Source organism: Aedes aegypti, chromosome 1 (genome assembly GCF_002204515.2).
Source record: "Aedes aegypti strain LVP_AGWG chromosome 1, AaegL5.0 Primary Assembly, whole genome shotgun sequence".
NCBI lineage: Eukaryota > Metazoa > Arthropoda > Insecta > Diptera > Culicidae > Aedes > Aedes aegypti.
Window position 1 is genome coordinate 290,905,665 of NC_035107.1, and position 21,185 is coordinate 290,926,849.

Consider the following 21,185-nt stretch of genomic DNA (forward strand, 5'->3'; position numbering starts at 1 on the left):
TTCCATTTTTGATACAAGGGGCAGGGCAATACAAAAAATCAAAGCTTTGTCTTAGGAACAAACTTTTGATCTCCAAATTTTCAGGCTGACCTTTTATATGCTATACCACAATGGAATAGCTGTTGTAATACCAGGAAGGAAGCTCTGCAGAGGATTCAAAATAAAATTTTGAAAATGATTCTGAAACTTCCTCCCTGGTATGGTACTAATAAGTTACATAGAATATCCAATATTGAAACATTGGAGCAGATGTCGAATGAAATTATCAATAATTTTAGACAAAAATCTTAGCAACCTCCTACTGAAACAATAAATTCGTTAGAGTAAAGTGGGGCAAAAGTTCGAGTGAGGCAAGAGTGTCTTTTTAAGATTTCTAGCTCAAATCAAATCAACACTTAGAAATGTCATGGTGGTTCGAATGCTATTCAAGTAAGAGACTTTCACTCCAAATATCATAAAAATCGATTGAGATTTGGAAAAGTTATGGCTATTTGTCGTTTTTCGACGTAAATATTGTAATATTTGGTCAAACTTTCGATGCATGGAACCAAATGAAGATAACATATTTTTCAATATTTTATGTAAGGGCGTTTCTAGGCCTATCATAAAGATGCTTTGACGTGTATTAGTTTTTCCATAAATAGTTGGAATCAATTTTTGGTCCATAGCGGGGCAAAAGTTCGAATCTGCGGGGCAAAAGTTCGACCCATGTATAAACCCGCGGAAAATTTTTCAAATTTCCTGAAATCTACATATTATCTTCAAATTTAGCGAAATTTGTCTGATCGTGCGAAAAATGTCACAAAAATTTAACGTTTTCACTTAGTTTTGAGAAAAACTGCTATTTTTTGGGTGTATTACAATTAACCCTGTTTTGGGCATTTTTTGATGAAAATTTAGTGTGTATTTTTCGGCAAACATAAGTTTACGGTTGGTATAAAGTATGCCTGGCATAGAAGTATTGATATTTTGTGTTTTAACCAACAAACTTTTGCCCCACACTAGATTCGAACTTTTGCCCCACCGGTGGGGCAAAAGTTCGTTTAAGACAATACATTTTGAAACTGTTATAACTAAAATTGGGTAAATATTTTGACACAAGTTTGATCAGCAAAGTTATAGCCAATATGTTGAAGGTTTGCTGTATGGTATTAGTTTTGTTTCATCTGCTATTATTTTCCTGGAAACTTTGATTATACCACTAAGGTCGAATTTTTGCCCCACCTTACTCTATATGTTCAGGTTAAGTTAATTGAGGGCATTATTTCTCCTATAAGCAGGTGAAACCAACTCGTCTTTAAAAATTTTGAACTGCTACGGCCGATGAAATGTAATATGTTGTTAACAATATGTTACTAGAAGCTTAATTTAGTTTTACCAAATTAGGATGATAGTGTTGCCTAGCACAGAACACCAATGACAATCATTTCAATTTGCATTAATCATCAAGATCAGACATTCAACATTATAAATGAAGAGGTTTGTACAATTTATAATGTACCGGATGTGACCATTCGGAATAAAGGCCCTGAAGTATCGATAATAGTTTTGATGGATATTAAACCGTTTCGATACTCCAAAATTAGAGATCAAACAAAATAGTTTACTAAAATGCGTTCCCAAAAGCTTTGCACAGATGGTTGCTTTATCGTAAATTCAAGACGTCCCGGGGACCCAAAAATAGTCATTTGTAGAGTCAATCAAATGCAGGTCACATGGTTATCAATCGTTTCTTAAAAGGTTGACGCTGATACGTTTTTTTTTAATTCAATTAAGGTACCGTAGGGCAAGTGGGTAATGGATTTCGTATAGTTGGGATTCTTCAAATCCTAGAGACTTTAAATTACAACAAATGAGGTCGTGTACAGTTTTTAGCTTGACTCCCACCAAATATAAGCAGTATGCTGAAATTTATTTTTTATATAAAATTGAAGAAAAAAGTAAAGACATTTTTTTTGAAAAACGTCTCCTTACTTTTTACTTGCCCCACAATCGGTTTTCATTGAACTTTTTCCAAAAGCATCGGATTGCTTTGCGATCTTCGACAATGTTGTTGTTCGTTAAAATACCTATCGAGTTATAGAGGTCAATAGGCGACCTGCTAAAGTAAGTTTTGAATGGTTTCTAAAAAATCCGGTGTCTAAGAAAGCAAGTTCAGTTGAATATCTTTTGGCTTTGTTGGAACGAATCTTATGTTCATGTCATATTTAAATCATCATTCTGTCCAATATAACCTTTCTCAGTAGGAGATAAAGCAGATTTGACGATAGCCAAAAGCTTCAGCAGTAGTTTTCCGGTTTTGTAATCGGTACAACCTTTGTATTTTTTCATTATTCAAGAAATATGCCAACTAAAATCATTTGTTGAATATATCAAGTTTCTTAATTAAGATATAGAAAAACTAAGTTTTTCAAGTTTCATAAAATATATTTGGTTTCATCCAAAATTGCAACTCCTATCACACTAACGCAAGTCTTATGGGAACACATGCACACGGTGCTTCACATTCATTGTCTCTACGCGGCTATGCTTCCATGTTGTTCAGGATCCAATCCATATAGGCGGACACTCGACAGTAGATTCCCGGTACGCTCTTCTCCCCACAGGAATCAACTCCGAGCGAAACGATGCCAAACTGCATGAACCGGGCACCATTGTGGGTGGCGCTGAACCCTAGCGGTCCACCAGAATCACCCTTGCACGTGTCCACCTTGTTCACTCCACCTGCGCAAAGCTGCTTTTCGCTCAGCTGGATGTTCAGACGGTTTTCGTTCATTTTTCGCTGACAGTCGGCAATGCTCACATGCGGTATATTGGCCTGCAGCAAAATATTTGACCCCACTTTTTCTTCCGTAGTTCCCCATCCGGTAACGATGTACTTGTCGAACGTTTGCCTCTGAAGGGCGGATGTCACTGGCAAACAGATGGGGCGAATGTGATCTGCAATAAGGGAAAATATTGGTTAGGACCGAATTGTACTTTGAAAGTTCCCATCACAATACCTTTCATAACGACATCTCTATTAAGCCGGATCAATGCAATATCGTTGCTGTATTTGGGACGATTGTAGTCCGGGTGCACTATGAACTTGTCAATTCCGAACACCTCAATCGGATCAGCGCAGTCTCGTTCTATTTCTTTGCCAAACTTATCGTTGTAGATGTTGCAATCCATTTCTTGATTCTTGGTGTGCTCCCCCAGTACAACGCTATGTCTAAAATTTGATAAACAGAAACGAATTAGATGGTATTTGATTATGAAATTTACATTTCGGTGCAAAAGTTGGGGGTCACCCCCAAAAATCAAACAAAATATTTTTTTATCTCTGTTATTACACATTTATTCGAATTTCTCGATGACTCTTTCGAAAGGCAATCAATTGACTTACTTTGTAACCATAAGCTTCATTAACACCCTCAAGGATCTCTCTAAAAATCCCTTTTCTTGAAATTTTTGCATTGGTCGCATTGATTTATTCGAAAAATAATCACTGTGGTTCCTTATGAAAAAAATTCCGAATTCCTTCGAACATTCAAACAGAAATTCTTTCAAATATGTATAAGGAAAAATTTTAAAAGAAAATCTGCTCTACATCTAGTGCTTCCTTCAGAATTGTCTATCATTTATCTTTTAATACCTCTAGTAATTCTATAAGAAATTCAACAACTAACTGCTTCATTTTCAGAGCATTATTGGGAAAATTTAACTAGAAATCTGTGGATGCAATAATTTCAAATTATACTTAAAGGAATTCCAAGATAAGCACCAGAGGAATTTATTGTTACTATTTTAGAGGAATTTCTAAAAAAAACCGTGGAGAAATTTTTATATGAATCTCTGTAGGAATTTTGTTGAAATTTATGAAAAATTTAAGACGGAACCCTAGAAAAATCACCAGGAGTAATATCTAAAGAACTATTTTGGGGATATATCCAATAAAATGTTAGATGAAATTTGTAAGAATTTCTTGATAAAATCATGAATAATTAAAAAAAATACAAAACATATTAACAGCATCCCTGAATCAATCCTAAGAGGAGTTCCGAGTGTCATTCCTGAAAGATTAAAGAGAATATATCCATCAGTCTGATCCATGTTTTCGAACTTAATTGCATCGATTGCAAATAAATAATATAATTTCGCATTTTTTAAACGTGGATCAGACAAATATAATAGTAAGGTTTCATTAGAGGTAAAATTTTCTAATATCAGAATATTCTATGTATCTATGAATACCTCTAGAAGGAATTCAATAAGAATCTTCAAATCAACGTTGGGAAAATTTAAGTAGAAATCTGTGGATGAAAATCTTTCAATTATTGTTATCACCAATAAAGTAATTGTCTGTTTACCGTAATCGTCGATAACGATAAAGTCTACACGATAGCACGTTAACGTCTCGGCACAGAAGAAACAGCTAGAACAATTAATAATTCAAAACACGGCACTTGGCTAACTGTGAACTAGGTGGCGGTAGTCTGCAAACGTCAAACGTCGTGTAAAAACGTTGGGAGTGCCACAAGTGAGCCGTTGGCCAACTATTAAATAAAATAAATTAGCGTACAGCAACAATGAAAATAATTCGAGTAAAACGTCTGTTCATTTGTGGTCACGGCATACAAAGTTATCAGGGCAGGCTTTTTAGTAGTGTATAAATCAAATTTGATTGTAAACATGTCCCGAGCATAGCTTGAGATCATATTGAAAACTAATTTTGATGTTGTGATATGAATTTTGATAACTCAGTTTGTTGTCATTTTGGTCGTTTTAACGGTTAAAATATCAAAACTGATTGAAAAATGACAAAAAACAGTAGCAGCAAATTGAAAACTGTGTCTGCTATAATGGAGAGCAAATTGAGAACTCATTGAGATATACATATTTTTGATTGATATTGAAACGAGTCTACCACAAAATAAATGCTTTATTTTTATATTCTCATAGTGCTTGTGACGTCATTCCCATCTTATCATATACCATACGGACCACTAGATCATTTTTTCACAAATTTGTTCGAAATGAATAGGAATGACGTCGTCAACTAACTGTCGGTTTATGGATTATATCACCTTCTTAATTGTGTACACCGTGGTAAACGTTTTAACGCTGGTTTGCTGTTGACAAGAAAAGTAATCGCCTGTCTCGATGCGTGAGAAATTTCTTTTCAGAAATTGTGAAGAAAATCACATTTCTTTGATTGCAGATGAAATAACATTTCAAATGAAGCTCTCTGTAGGAAATTTTTTGACCCATTCAGTCAAAGAATTTCTTTACTTGAGCGAAATCTAATTATTAAACACCAAATGCGGTAGGATTTTTCCCAGAGAAAGGTGACGTCAAAGCTTTTCTAGGATGACCATAATCAATATCATGGTTGCTAAGTGTAGTGAGATCATAGTAGGCTGACATAGGGTACAGTAGTAGTTGTTTGACGTTAGGGATGATTATTGTATAATAAACCCCTGAACCATCAAGACGTGTTTTATTACTACACTAAGTATCCTTTGATTATTTTGTGTTGCCGATTTGAAGCACTTTTAGCTAAGATTTGCACTTCAAACGCAAACAGCAATAATTAGCTTTACACAAATTTGCATCGCAAAATAAACTTTTATTGATACCGTTACTAAGGTAACTATTATAGCAAATTTATCCAAGGTACGTTGATGTTTAAGTTGATTTATCGCTTAAAAATTCTCGCCGATTTCTTTCAGATTTTTTTCCGTTTGAACTAACCTTTCTATTCAACTGCATACTGCGATTATAAAAAAAGCGCTTTCTTGAGAGGTTCCTTATCTTCAGCAGTAAACCGGGCTTCGCGATATTTTATATTCGTTAATTTCGATGTAAATTCTACGAAAAATGCAACTAGTCTTTACCATTGTTACTCGATATGTTTTACCTAGGAAAATTTTGTCACATATCCAGATATTCAAATTCGATATTTGGTAGAAGTTTTGCTAGCCATCTAAGACTTCGAATCTGTACACACACATTAAAATCTTGAACGATTTGCAAATTAATTTACATACTCCTGATCTACGTCAGCACCTTTATTAATTGTGCCAAGATGAGATTTGAAAGATTGAAAGCAATCAAAGCCAAAGATTCGTACATTCAATGTCTGGAATGAGTTACCGAGAATGTGAAGGTGTTAGAAAAAATAAATTGCCTTCAAGAATAGTGTAAGATTGTTTCACAAGTAGCTAGTACATTGGCATTAAATGCCAAATGATAATTTATACTTGGAAAACTGTTAAGAACTTACTTATGTTATTATATTGTATTATTTTAAAAAAATAAATAAATAAGTTATTATGAATATTTAGTGAAAAGAAAAATTAAAATCGTTGTAGAAGTTCACGGATGAATCTCTGCAACTAATGTTAACATAGGCGCCAAACTTGCTCTCTCAATAATTTTACAGAGGGATAGAATTTTGAAGGCAAACTACAAAAACGTGAATTTACCATTTTTTTGGTTGGGTTTAACATTTTTATACACATGTTTTCAAGTTTTAGACGGTTTCAAACTGGATATTAAAAAGTAAAGAGCATTAATGTGAAATCACTAAAAACATAACTATTACAAAATTATCTCATATTTTCCTGTGTTAGGTCTGTGCCGGATTACATATTAAAGATAAAAAGTTTATTAAGTTATAAAACAATGATGTTGTTTGCTTTTTTATATTAAATTTGAAACCGTTAAAAACTTTGAGGCATTTGTATAAAAATCTTGAGGTCCAAAAAAAAATTGTAAGTTTACGATATTTATAGTTCGCCAAAATTTCATTTCATTCGGATAATTACACACAAAACTACAGGCATCCAAAAATAACCATTTTGAAAGAAAATAAGCATTTGTTTACTTCATTTTTTTTTTGAAAAAAAATTCAAGATCAATTTAATTAGTGATTTGTTTGTTAGCCAAAATGTATGTCCTTTTGAGGACCAGTTCACTTAGGCAAATTAGACAAAAAATAAAACAAACTGCGATGTTTCCAGTAATGTTCCATAATTTCTTTGTTTATTTCTGATATAATATAGTGGATGAACAGTCAGAATAATGTAAATCTTTTTTTTCGGTAAGAAGTAAGCATTGAAAGAAAATGGACTGAGAAGCTTACAAATTTGCTGTCAATACGAATATTCAAAAAAAAAAAAAAAAAGATTGGAATATTTTAAAATATTAATAACACCTTCACAATGTTATCTCCCATAAGAAAGAGGTAAAAATGGAGCAAAACCGTGCTTGTTCGTTTCCTCCAGAGAACGCTGAGTGTTGTTTTGGGCGAATGCGCTTATAATTAATTAAGGACAGTATCCCACAGTAATTTATCAACAAATACACGGGAACTCATTCACGAATATCTATAGAGTCTGCTGTAGAAATTCTGTAGGATTGATTTCACTCGTCGTTGAATTACGGGTAGCAGAATCCTTTGACTGTCCTACCCAGGTATTTTTGTGCGTAGGACATGTCCTACACGGAGAAAAAATTCTGTTAAAAATACTATTTTAGCTGACTATGCACATTCTCAAAATTACTATGTTTGTAGTATATCCCACCACATTACTGGTACATTTGACAGAAATCATTTTCTTCAACTGGTTCCACTACAAACATGGTAAAATCAAGCGCATTTCTGGTGTACTGAAACTTGCCGGTGCGAGCGCGCCAACCCCCTAAAATGGTAGTTTTTATCGCACAATTTTGTTGCGCGTAACCACTTATCGCGCATTGATATTAATCGTTAGCGTGATTCCACAAAATCCTAGCCAAGGTTTGTGGGATTCGTGGCCGTGCGGTTAATGCTACCAAACATTTAGCCGCATCGATCCAAGAAGTGTGGGTTCGATTCCCGATTCAGTCTGGAAAACTTTTCGTCAGGAACTGTACCACTGGGCAATGCAATGCTAGTCAATTGTCTAGTGTGGTGGTTCCTTCAAAAGATATAACAGTTCACTGGAAGCGTTAACGTATCTGTGTCTTTTTGAAAAAAAGATTATCACTGAATCTGGGACATAAAATCCTGGAAAGGATACCCGCATAATCATCGATAAGTTTCAGAACTGAAAATTTTAACATCATCTAGAAATGAATATTATGAGGGCTCCTGTCTTAGCACTACTCTCCTAGATTCTTGGGCAGTCTTCTCTCAAAACGTAGGGCAGGATTCTCACACACATCATTTGGATTTTGATAGAATACTTTTAGAACTCTGATAGAATCCTTTTAGAGCTCTCTAAGGTTGATTTTTATAAAATCCCTTACTTATGACTACATTTTCATAAGAAATTTAGGCTAATCCCGGGCAACATCCACGCTAAATTCAGCGAAAGATTCTTACAGAATATATCAGGTGAGCTGGTGAACTCAATTCACCTGTAAAAGTTCTGAATGTTGTTAACTAAATTTTAATAAATGCTTTATTTAGTTTTACCAAATATGGAAGATAGTGTTTTCTAACACAGAACACCTAGATATTAGAAACAAATGTGATGTTTGAAATGATTCTAATGAGTTATTGAAAAAAAAAATTTAACACAATCCTGAGCAAGAACCTCTGAAGCAATTACCTTTATTGAATTTCTCCAGAAAATCTTATTTTACTGACTGACTGTCATTCGATTTTACGATAATATTGAAACTGTTTGTGAACTAAAAAGTTCGGCTCGTTGCTCAGAATTGTTCATCGGATTTGGCTCGTGATTTGAAAAGGTTAGGTGGGCCTGCCATAGAAATCAGACGTGTAATCACAGAGATATGGACAAAATATTTTGTATGTTTTGGTGAGGTGCCCAAACTCATGCACGAAAGTGTATAGGTATCCCGTAAATACTCACAAAGGCATAGTGCTTCTGGTTTTAACACAATGCGCTGCGGTCAGGATGTACCGCTTGTTGATTATCGCTCCGCCGCATCCGTCGGTGATGGCGCCATTATAGTCGTACCGCAGCACGGCCATCCAGGGGAATTCGAATACCTTGGTTACATTGCCGTAGGCTAGCCTGTCGGAGACCGTTTGGCCGCAGTCCCTGGGCAGAAGATTCAGTTTGGGATGCGTCCACGAGGATGCTGTGACGGGAGGTGAAAGTGTCGTCGGTTCGGGAACAACCTCTGCCGGTTGACAGCAAACACTGCGCGGCACGCTCGGTAGAGTACAGGCAGCCCTTTTGATGTAATTGGCAATACCGACCGGAGGTGGCGTTGGGTTGTTCACAATGTTGTAAATATTCCGGCACCGCTCAATTGCCACACACGTGCCCGCTTGATTGGTTGGTGTGGAACATGGAGCACTTTCTGTTTGGGAAGGAAAGAACAGGTCATTTAACAAATGTGATTATAATTTAACAATCAAGAGCATATTCGACAGTGTCTTATTGGACTGTGGTTTCGCAGATTTCATAAATAAACGGAATCAATTGATCAACCGCATGTACAAGAATTAACAAACGAAACTATCGGTCACATTATAAAAAATGTACTTAATGTTCAATTCCACCCTCATATCTTGACAGGCATCATAACAGAAAACATAGTCCTTGGTTCAAATTTTAGCCTATTTCATCAAGATTGAGAGGTGCATCACTATAACTATTAGGGGACTATTCCCACGATTTAAAAAAAAATCATAACCCCCTACAAACATATTAGGAATTGATTCACAGCACTTGGGTTGTAAAACTAGGTATCGAAGTTTTCCCTAAGAAAACTGAGTTGGTTTCCTTTCCGATCCAGCTTATTGTGCTTTTAATTTTGGGTAAGGAAATCATTTAAAGCTTTTATAAATAAATAAAAACAAACCCATAAAATAAAATAAAATTTCAAACCCATTGGTATCCCTAATTATGAATTTTGAAAAGCCCCAAACTATTCAAGTAAGAGACTTTCACACCTAAAATTATAGAAATTCATTACGTTTTGCAAAAAATGGGGTTATTTGTTGTTTTTGACGTGAATATTGTAATTTTCGATCCAACTTCCATCACATGGAGTGCCGGAGAAAGACTCTAAGCTAGACTGTGCACTATGGTTCTGCGAACATTTAGGGGGAATGGTCCTCCAGAAATCTAGGAGGATGGTGTCAGGCCCTGCAAGCCAGACGTAAAAAAAAATCAAGCAACGAATAATCAACGAGAGAATACGAACCGGGACAATCGGCGAAGACCACAGCAACCTAAAAGGACAAACGATTGGAAGCTCGGTACGTGGAACTGTAAATCTCTCAACTGCATCGGGAGCACACGCATACTGTCGCCGACGTGCTGAAGGACCGCGGATTCGGCATCGAAGCGTAGCAGGAAGTGTATTGAAAGGGATCAATGGTGCGCACAGCCTTCCATACTGATACACCTGGAGATCACCACAGCAGACATAATCACTAATCACTTCTGATTGATGGACGGCACTTCTCCGAAATTATCGACGTCAGGACCCATCGTGGCGCTAACATCGACTTTGACCACTATCTGGTGATGGTGAACTGCACCCAAAACTCTCCGTCGTTAACCTCCAGGCTGCATTACAGGAAAATGGTGAGCTGGATGAAGCCCCTCTTGAGGACTGCTGGAGAACAGTAAAAGCAGCCATCAACAATGCAGCTGAGAGCAACGTCGGATACGTGGGACGGGGTCGACGGAACGATTGGTTCGACGAGGAATGTAGGCAGATTCTGGAGGAGAAGAATGCAGCGCGGGCGGTCATGCTGCAACAAGGAACTCGACAGAACGTGGAACATTATAGACGGAAACGGCAACAGCAGACCCGCCTCTTTCGGGAGAAAAAACGCCGCCTGGAGGAGACGGAATGCGAGGAAATGGAACAGCGGTGTCGGTCTCAAGAAACACGATTTGGTGAAATATCGATTTTTGAGATTTCTTGGCGTATTTGCGGTCCTCGGCTTTCTTAATAAAACAATTGTTTTGATTAAAGCCGACGTTTCGAGCATTTATTTGCTCATCTTCAGGGCAAAATCGTTAATTGCTTTTAAGTCAAGTGGATTTGAACAAACATGGAACGAACGGCTAACAACATTACAACAGCTTTCACCCGAGCACATCTAAACATTTTTTTTTTTCGTATCAGGTATCAGAAGGCCGGCTCCAAAGGCACGTTCCCCACCAGTTGGGAGATTTGTGCCATCGCCATATTTGAGCCTATTTCATCATCTACCCGATGGGAGAGGAAAGGGAAGGGAAAGATGGGAGGAAATAGGAGTTGGGTCTCTTGAAGAAGGAAGATCGCATAAGCGAAATGAGAGCATGTAGCTCCATACCACAATGGGTTCGAACAGAGCCCTAAAAAGGGCACTGCAAAACGCATGAGCGTAAAAAGAGCCTATACCTATGGCTATAGGCCCTATAGCTCATTACCACAGCGGGTTAAGAATAACAGAATGTTCTGAAGTTTCGGGCTTCTGAATTCAGTTTCACTTAATAAGTGTTTACCAAGTAATTGGAATCGCATTTGCGAAAAAACTGGACAGTTACATATCAGGTGATGTTAAGTTCCATAATCGGAGTCACACACAAATGAGTCAGCACACTGAATATTTGCCATGTGATAGTTGAGTCGGCAGTGGCCTGTCAACGCTCTGACCAAGAGACTGCAATTCTACTTTGACAGATTTGTTAAATACTTCGCCACCCTTGGAGATGGCTCAGAAATGTACAATTTTGTTTGACGACATGACTCCAAACTATTACAATATTGCTTGTGCTGAGTTGCCGCCCAAAAGTTTATCTTAAGCTTCACCCAGCACTTCGAAATTGGAATAGCCCGCTCAGGGCCAATGAAGTCACGCGATGCTCCATCGCGAGCTAGCTCATCAGCCAATTCATTTCCAGCGATGGAAGAATGGCCAGGTACCCATACAAGGTTTACAGAGTTGACTGAATTCAGTTCCTCAATTTGAGTTCGACATGCGATAACAAGCTTCGACCTTGAGTTGGCCGAAGCGAGAGCTTTTATAGCAGCTTGAATATCTGAACAGAAGTATATGATTTTACCCATTACGCGCTGTTGAAGTGCTGATTGCACTCCACACATAAGAGCAAATATTTACGTCTGAAAAACGGTGCGCACGGTGCCCCGACAGACCGTTATTATGTAAAAAAATTGTCCATTAAATCTGAGTACAGGGCTCGATTCCTGAGGTCATTCTGCATCTCTGGGCCAATTTTTAAAAAAATCCCTAGGCGGAATCTCGAGAAATCTTGATTTGAAGATTTGACTTAAAAAATTCGATATATACCATATTGAAATTAGGCAATAGCACTGAAAAACCCTACAAAAACTTTCAAAAAATTGGCCAAACTGCTCTCAACTAGTATGTAATTGTTACTATTGTTAGAAATATTTACAACTGACTTAACTTACCAGAGTGGATTAAGTATGTTTTTTTATAGTTTAATTGTTTCAGTTTAATTTATTGTTTTATTTCTACGTTAAACTGAAAGAATGAATGTGATATAATAAAAGTCCGGAATAAGCCATGTGATTACTGTTATAGTCGATTAGAGAAAGTATCAAACGTTTGTTTAAAATCTGCAATGATTTGGTTGCTTTGGTACGCTCACGTCATTATCAGAATAAACTTAAGCGGATGTCTTTTACGAAGCCGCTGACCCCCACCTGAATGATGTAACTTTTTATTCCGGCATTCGCACTTAATGACCATCACGTTGAAGTTTGCCTATTTTATTCGCTCCTGTTTTTAACCTTTCAGTCGTCACGCGGTTCGCCACCGTCAGAACCAACACGCTGCTGCAGTGAGCGAAAAGCGAGCTTTTTCACCAGTGTTGTACAAAATACAACAGCGCGACGACTGAAGTGTTAAATAAATATGGTTAGGGAGCCAAGAATCAACGTTTTATACAGGGCAAATTAACAATGATGTTTCATTTGGGCATGCTTGCATCACAGATGTATATGCTAGAACAAAAATTTTCTGAAAACCTGTGTAAATATCCAAATTGAAACTCCTTGCAATCACTAGCGCCGCCACACAGCGAATTGCGTCAATAAGTGGTGAATATCAGTATCTTGAAATATTTCATATTCACTACTGACATCGTCATGGGAATTTAGCGATGACAGCGCCATCACGATGTTGCTATTTGTGTTGCCATTGAAAATGACCATTAATTGTATTATATCACACATCACAAGCGTTCTATGGCTCTTCAACAACTTCAACTGCATCCCTATCAAGCACTGCCTCTGCCCCGACACAACTGAACCTCAATAGAGAAACCCTGCTCTACTGCATTGCGATCGATTCCAATGAAGTCATCAAGAAGTATATGCGACAAAACGTAATACTGAACAGTAAATTCGAAAACTCATCTCCTTTTCATTGCATGTAATTTTACAAAACAAAAAGGCAGGCACCTCGTCTACAATTCTTGTGTGTAATCCTTCTAACCCCCACTGTCCGGCAGTGGTATTATGGAAGAAAACTTTCTGCACTTCAGATCATTCTTTGTTTGCAAAAAGTTTTAGTCCGGGAGTGAGGCACCTCGTCTACAATTCTTACACTTAATTGTATTTATCAGCTTAATCAGCATTCCCTGTTTATGTTAAGATATAACCTTCTTTTTATAAGTCTATGCCACAGCTAGATTTTCATTACTGAGTCGAACGTATCCTAGAAATCAATAAACAGATTGACATTGATTGAATCATTTTTTGACTGAGAATGTAGAACAGGTATGTAAAATTTTGAGGGCAATACTCGGTGGATAGCCGTAGCGGTAAACGCGCAGCTATTCAGCAAGACCAAGCTGAGGGTCGTGGGTTCGAATCCCACCGGTCGAGGATCTTTTCGGGTTGGAAATTTTCTCGACTTCCCAGGGCATAGAGTATCTTCGTACCTGCCACACGATATACGCATGCAAAAATGGTCATTGGCATAGTAAGCTCTCAGTTAATAACTGTGGAAGTGCTCATAAGAACACTAAGCTGAGAAGCAGGCTTTGTCCCAGTGGGGACGTAACGCCAAAAAGAAGAAGAAGAACTCGGTGGAAAACTAGACGTAAACATCAAGAGTAATACCAAATGTACAAAGAAGCAAATTTTATAAGGCAAAATAAATACGGCAGACTTAAGTGGGCTGGTCACTTTGCGTGAAAGTCGAAAAATAAGTTGTAAATAAATAATATTCAGCATTGAGTGATTCACGTTTATCGAACAAAACATCGATATCATATTGAAATTTATTTCTTATATTTGAACTTAGTTAACTAAGCTTACTGGTTTGAGTCATGTAAAAACATACTTAAGCCACTCTGGTTAGTTATGTCAGTTATTAGTATTCCTAATTTCAACAACGGTAACAACTATATACTAGATGCGAACAGTTTGGCCAACTTTTTTGAACGTTTTTGTTGGTTTTGCGTAATTTCGTTTTTGGAACTGGACATTGCGTAATTTCAATATGGTTTATATCGAAATTTTTAGTCAATAACTTCAAATCAAGATTTCTCAAGATTCCGCCTAGGGATTTTTTTAAAAATTGGCCCAGAGATGCAGAATGACCTCAGGAATCGAGCCCTGTACTCAGATTTAATGGACAATTTTTTTACATAATAACGGTCTGTCGGGGCACCGTGGGTGCAGTTTCTACCAAGTGAGTAAAACTGATTCAGCTTTAGCTCACGAGAATATACCCCTGCACCAGCTCTACCTGTAAGAAGGGAGCCATCAGTGTAACATACTATATTGTTTGATATACTTCTTTCCAAATAGCCAGACGTCCACTCTTCCCGTGAAGGGAATTGTGTGGTAAATGTCCTGTAAGGAAAGTGACAAGCAATTTTGAGATCACTTGGAGCAAGGACAATTTTGTCCCAATTCACCAAAAGTAGAAACAACGAAGTGTGTGTAGATCTACGATTCACTGGATTTTTCTCCAGTAGATCCAGTACCCATAAACGGTAAGAGCAAGAAAGTGCTTCTTGTTTAAGATATATGTGTAGTGGCGCAACGTCGAAAATGGCCTCAAGCGCTGCTATGGGAGTTGTAGAGAACGCACCAGACAACGCCATCAAGCACATCCTTTGGAGATGACCCAATTTTGATTGGATTGTTCTCACTTCGCCCTTTTGCCACCACACAAGACATCCATATGCCAATATTGGTCGAACAACTGTTGTGTAAATCCATTTGATATATTTGGGTTTGAGGCCCCAAGTTTTACCAAAGGTTTGCCGGCATTGACCGAAGGCCATGCAATCTTTTTTGACTCTGAAATCAATGTGAGGTGTCCATGAAAGTTTGGAATCTAGAATGGCTCCGACATACTTTACTTGATCAGTCACATTAATCTCAGTGCCAAAAAAACGTAAAGGTCGAATTCCATCGCGGTTTCGTCTTTCCGTAAAAAGAACAATAGATGTTTTATTCGGGTTAACCGAAAGGCCATATTGGCGACACCAACTCACGACTACCTGAAGAGCACTTTGAATAAGGTCGAATAGGGTGCTTATGCACATACCAACTATCAGAGCTAGATAGTCGTCGGCAAATCCATATGTTGGAAAACCGCTATTATTGAGTTGCCTTAATAGCGTATCTGCTACGAGATTCCACAAAAGCGGTGACAAGACTCCCCCTTGGGGGCATCCGCAAACACTCAATTTTCGAATCGCTGCTTGACGCAATTTCGAGAAGAGATGTCGGTTTTTGAGCATTTGATGAATCCAATTGGTAATCATTGTAGGTAGACCATGGTTTCGTGCGGCTTCCAATATGGCATCGAAAGACACGTTATCAAAAGCACCCTCAATATCCAAGAAAACACCCAAACAGGATTGCTTCTGAGCGAATGCTTTCTTGATATCGTATACAACTTTGTGTAAAAGAGTCACTGTGGACTTTCCAGATTGGTAAGCATGTTGATTCACATAAAGAGGCATGTTTGCCAAATAAACATCATGGATGTGATGATCGAACACGTAAGTTCTATTAGAAGCTCAACGCAACCCGCAACGGCTTTTTGCCGTTAGCCGAGAGGTGCAGGGATAAGGATGGGAGCATTTTGACGGACGAGCGTGAGGTGATCTAAAGGTGGATGCAGCACCTCGACGCACACCTGAATGGAGCTGAAAGCACAGATAATGAAGGACGGGACAACGGAGGAAATGCCTTCGTCAGTACTGCGGGCGATGGAAACCAAGCAGCCCCCAATTTGAGCATGCCATTCACCAGCTCAAGAACAATAAAGCTGCTGATAAGGATGGTATGAGAGCTGAACTCATAAAGATGGGCCCCGAAAGGCTGGCCATTTCTCGGCACCGGATGATAGGCACAATCTGGGAAACAGAACAGCTACCGGAGGAGTGGAAGGAAGGGGTAATATGCCCCATCTACAAGAAAGGCGATAAGTTAGATTGTGAGAACTTCCGAGCGATCACCATTCTAAATCCGACCTACAACGTATTATCCCAGATTATCTTCCGTCGTCTGGGTCGTCTGTCACCTGTAGTAAACGAGTTCGTGGGAAGTATCAAGCCAGCTTCGTTGACGGCCGATCGACAACGGACCAGATCTTTACTGTACGGCAAATCCTCCAAAAATGTCGTGAATACCAGGTCCCAACGCATCACCTTTTCATTGATTTCAAGGCGGGATACGATAATATCGACCGCGTAGAGCTAGGGAAAATCATGGACGAGAACAGCTTATCCAGGAAGCTCACGAGACTGATAAGAGCGACGATGGAAAGTGTGCAAAATTATGTGAAGGTTTCAGGCGAACATTCCAGTTCGTTTGGATCCCGACGGGGACTACGACAAGGATTGATGGACTCTCGTGCCTGCTGTTCAATATTGCGCTAGAAGGTGTTATGCGGAGAGCCGGGCTTAGCAGCTGAGGTACGATTTTTACGAGATCCATTCAATTTGTTTGCTTCGCGGATGATATTGACATTGTCGGCCAAACATTTGAGAAGGTGGCAGACCTGTACACCCGCCTGAAACACGAGGCAGCAAAAGTTTGACTGGTGGTGAATGCGACCAAGACAAAGTACATGCTAGCTGGTGAGGCCGAGCGCGACAGGGCTCGCCTAGATAGCAGTGTTACGATAGACGGCGTATCCCCGTCGAGGTGGTCGACGAGTTCGTTTACCTTGGATCCTTGCTGATGGCTGACAATACAAGCAACGTTAGCCGTGAAATACGAAGGCGCATCATCAGTGGAAGTCGGGTCTACTATGGCCTCCACAAGAAGCTGCGGTCAAAAAAGATTCACCCCCGCATCAAATGTACCATGTACAAAACGTTCATAAGGCCGGTAGTCCTCTACGGGCATGAAACGTGGACGATGCTCGAGGAGGACTTGCAAGCACTAGGAGTCTTCGAACGTTGGGTGCTTAGGACGATCTTTGGCGGTTTTGCAGGATAACGGTGTGTGGTGACGAAGGATAAACCACGAGCTCGCCCAACTCTACGGCGAATCAGTATCCAGAAGGTTGCCAAAGCTGGAAGGATACGATGGGCAGAGCATGTTTCAAGGGTGCCGGACAGCAACCCTGTAAAGATGATGTTCGCTTCGGATCCGGTTGTACAAGAAAGCGTGGAGCGCAGCAAGCTAGGTGGGTGGATCAAGTGCGTATCGATTTGGCGAGCGTGGTAGACCCGAGGCCTCGCGAGGATGGAGAGATGTGGCCACGAACCGAGTATTGTGGCGTGAAATTGTTGATTCAGAGTTTTCTGTTTAGATGTTAACTTGATACATAAATGAATGGCAAATCTTTATCTATTTTAAACCAGAGAAGACGGGGTAATGTGCGTCCCCTAAGTAAAAACTCAAATGTAAGTGTGAATTCCATCGAAAATGTTATTATAATTGGGTTTACAACGAGGTCACATAAATAGGCTCGCAATTACTAAAAACATCCAATGGATTGAGGTTATCATATCAAAGAAGTTAGGGGCCATGCACAAATTACGTCATGTTTTAGGAGGGGTTCAAGGATAGCGTGACAAGCCTCGCAAGATTGTTGAAATTCACCAAAAGCGCTACAAGGGGGAGAGGGAAGGTGTTGCAAAATTCCAATTTGTGTACCATTCCTTAAATCTAAAAGATGTGAAACCACAGTCAACGATTTTCAAATACAGCGGTACCTACAGTCAGGTCTTATATTAGATGCTGCCACCCACTTCACGCCTACCGCAATATCGCAGCTGTCGTTCTATCGATTCAGGTGAAATTCGTAATAAGTTCAAACTATGTGTCAATCAAAAAAGAAAAACCAGGTTTATCCAATTAAAAAACAGCTGAGGAATTGCGGTGGAATGAATGAATTGTCTTTAATATCGAGAATTTCAGCCCTTGGCTGGTTCGTCTCTTCCTATTGCGGTGGGAGGAAAGTGGGTGGCAACGTCTTATGGGAGATATGACTATATTTTACAACTTCCTATGTATGGAGCAGGGGGCCGAGTTGTTAGAGTCCGCGGCTACAAAGCAAAGCCATGCTGAAGGTGTCTGGGTTCGATTCCCGGTCGGTCCAGGATCTTTTCGCAAGGGAATTTTTCTGGACTTCACTGGGCATAGAGTATCCTCGTACCTGCCACACGAGATACGAATGCGAAAATGGCATCTGTGGCAAAGAAAGCTCTCAGTTAATAACTGTGGAAGTGCTCATTGAACACTAAGCTGAGAAGCAGGCTCTGTCTCAGTGAAGACGTAAATGCCAAGAAGAAGAATTTATGAAGCAGATAGTATGCAGTTCTAGGCCACGTATTCATTCAAGGTATTGCGGCATGATTTTAATTTCACCATTTCTGAGCAACCTTTGTATATGACGTTCCTCCTCATACACTCCCAAAGTTGTTAAAATCATTTCAGAATTTTTCATGGTTTTAAGTGGAAATTCAAAAATATTATTCTTTGTTGGGCACTAAAATTGATAGAGATCTTGTAACACATGATCGAAATTAACTAAAATAGCTTTTATCTTGGAAATACCGTGGTGGCGCGCTTTATTCCCACGGCGCATTTTGCACCCAGTTCCCCTACAACAAATATTGTAAATAAACTCATAACCCTATCTTTAACTATATCTAATATCAATAGTTTGACAGAAATTTCAATACAATAAGAATTATGGAAAACAAGCATTTTGAACGTTGCTGATTTCTTTACGATACAGTCATGTAATGACAAAGTAATGACGTACGAATTGATTATGATTGCTTTTTCTACAATCAACTACTTTCCTTGGAGATGTAACGTAAGAAGAAATTCTTCAAGTTACAGCAGGATTACAGGCTCATTTTCGGCTTAGGCGAAATTGTCAATTTCCAAAAAAAAAAATAGTTCTTATATTACACAAAACCTAATTATTTCATAATTTTGTCATCAGCTTGGCACTATAACACTGAAAGATGAACAAACTCTTCACAATTTTAAATTCACTGCACTAACTCCCGTCACGAAGGAAGCGCTGATTTACGATCTCATATTGTTCAACCGAAGAGAATAGGAAAGACCGGTCGTAACTATAACAAACAACATTTAATCCGAATGATTATGTGTTAACGTCGTGAACCGGTTTCGACTTCGAAAGAAAAATTGCACAGAAGCATCGACGGTGATTCCACAACAATGATTACTAAGCTTGTCAATACATAAACCACTGCTGATAACAATATTGTGTCCTGATGGTATTTGTAAAGGAGGCATACTGGATTGCTCTCAGCTTCCTGGATGTGCACGCTACGAGTAAAAAATTGCCCATGAACTTGTTTCGCTCGGTGCATCATCGTTCAATAGGTACGTACGATTTTTGTTTCCACTTTTACCAAATCAAATTTCACGATGCTACTGATGAATTGTGATCCGTCTAAACAGCGGGAGTCAAACATTCCATCTACGCATCGGTAGTCCAAAGGGTCCAAAGCCGTTTCGACCAGAGTAATTCACGACCTTATCCACCGTTCAAGTCAAGTCAAGAGTTCGAGGCCTCGTCCTCAACCATAGCTCCCACATACATGATTAACAACGTTCTTCACCTTGAAAGTAGCATCTTCACAAAACCCACTGCCACTGTCTTCTTGGATGTGCTCTTCTGTAGGTATTAGTAAACGGCTAATTACCCAGTCAAACAAGTTACTAATCAACGGAATACGTACGTGCTTTCACCGCACCATGGCACGAGCTCAGAATCACTAAAGAACAGATCAACACTCGAGTAAGTGGTCCAGCCTCCATTTCGGCTTGCTGTTGAACCCCAAGGATGGGCGACTTCTTATCGGAAGATGTGAATTATTTCAGGTTTCTGTGCAGTTTTTGGTTGTACCACCTCGGAGTACGCACTGCAATGCGTCCGATCGCTCGAATTCTACGCGAAGAACTGATACGAGATCGATGGCAAACGATCGGCGCAAAGTGCTCGGAAGCTGGATCGCGACGCGAGAGCCAGTCAAGAGAATAAAAAAAGAGAAGCGGAATAATCAGTCTCTGTTTGCAGTCGATAGAACTGGAAGACTCGCTGTCTGATACCGTGGTTTTACGTCCAAACTGGAATCCTCACCAAAATAGCGTCGCTAACCCTCTGTCTGTGCCAAAAAAAGTAACGTTACCTGTGCTTTTTTGTGCTTCGCAAAATTTTAACGATACTTCACTTTTGGAAAGAAACGAACGCTTAAGTTGGAAATATTCGACCCCCTCCCCCTTCACAGACACAGGGTTAATCAACCATAAAGTCGTAAGGAGCTGCCATCGGTCTGTCTCGCGCGAGAGCCCAAGAGAGATCGGAGACGACTGATTGGCCGATCTTTTGAGCAGCCGCTGAATAGAGGACGAAACCCGACTACCGGCATGCATACGGAAAACCCGACTCGCAGTTGAATGTTTTGCTCTAGCTGTTGTAGGACAACAGGTATATACATTTTGAAAACCACTGGGCGGGATTCCCCGGTTTGTGGTACATACCGTAGAAAGAAAGCACATGTTGCTAACTTTGTTGTCATTCACAAACGATTGCATACTGTATAAAAACCCACAAAGCTGTGACCAGTGGGTTTTGAGATTGAGGTTTAATGGCAATTAATATTTTGAATTCCCCAAACCGATCCCTATACTACGAGAATATGAAGAGAATTCTCGTTCCAGCAACTTTGATTGGAGATGGAGATTGATAACGGGTGAGGGACATACGCGATTCTCCAAAAATA

At 39.2% G+C, this 21,185-nt stretch overlaps 1 protein-coding gene across 1 annotated transcript; it reads right to left on the reverse strand.

Annotated features, from left to right (window-relative positions):
• Positions 1-2,406: 2,406 nt before the first annotated feature.
• On the reverse strand, positions 2,407-20,378 carry LOC5577660 (melanization protease 1). The gene is made up of 4 exons (XM_001656608.2): positions 20,142-20,378; positions 8,850-9,306; positions 3,003-3,214; positions 2,407-2,940 (listed from the first exon to the last, which is right to left on the reverse strand). The coding sequence occupies exons 1-4, from the start codon at positions 20,218-20,220 to the stop codon at positions 2,525-2,527; spliced, it is 1,164 nt and encodes a 387-aa protein (XP_001656658.2). The 5' UTR covers positions 20,221-20,378; the 3' UTR covers positions 2,407-2,524.
• Positions 20,379-21,185: the final 807 nt, after the last annotated feature.

Bases quoted from the DNA above. Each gene is read 5' to 3' on its own strand.
- LOC5577660 (XM_001656608.2), bottom strand. From the start codon at position 20,220: ATGGAGGCTGGACCACTTACTCGAGTGTTGATCTGTTCTTTAGTGATT. The intron at 9,307-20,141 runs GTACGTATTCCG...CTTCCCAAACAG, and splicing joins CCATGGTGCGGTGAAAGCAC to AAAGTGCTCCATGTTCCACA. The intron at 2,941-3,002 runs GTATTGTGATGG...CCCTTATTGCAG, and splicing joins TAGAGATGTCGTTATGAAAG to ATCACATTCGCCCCATCTGT.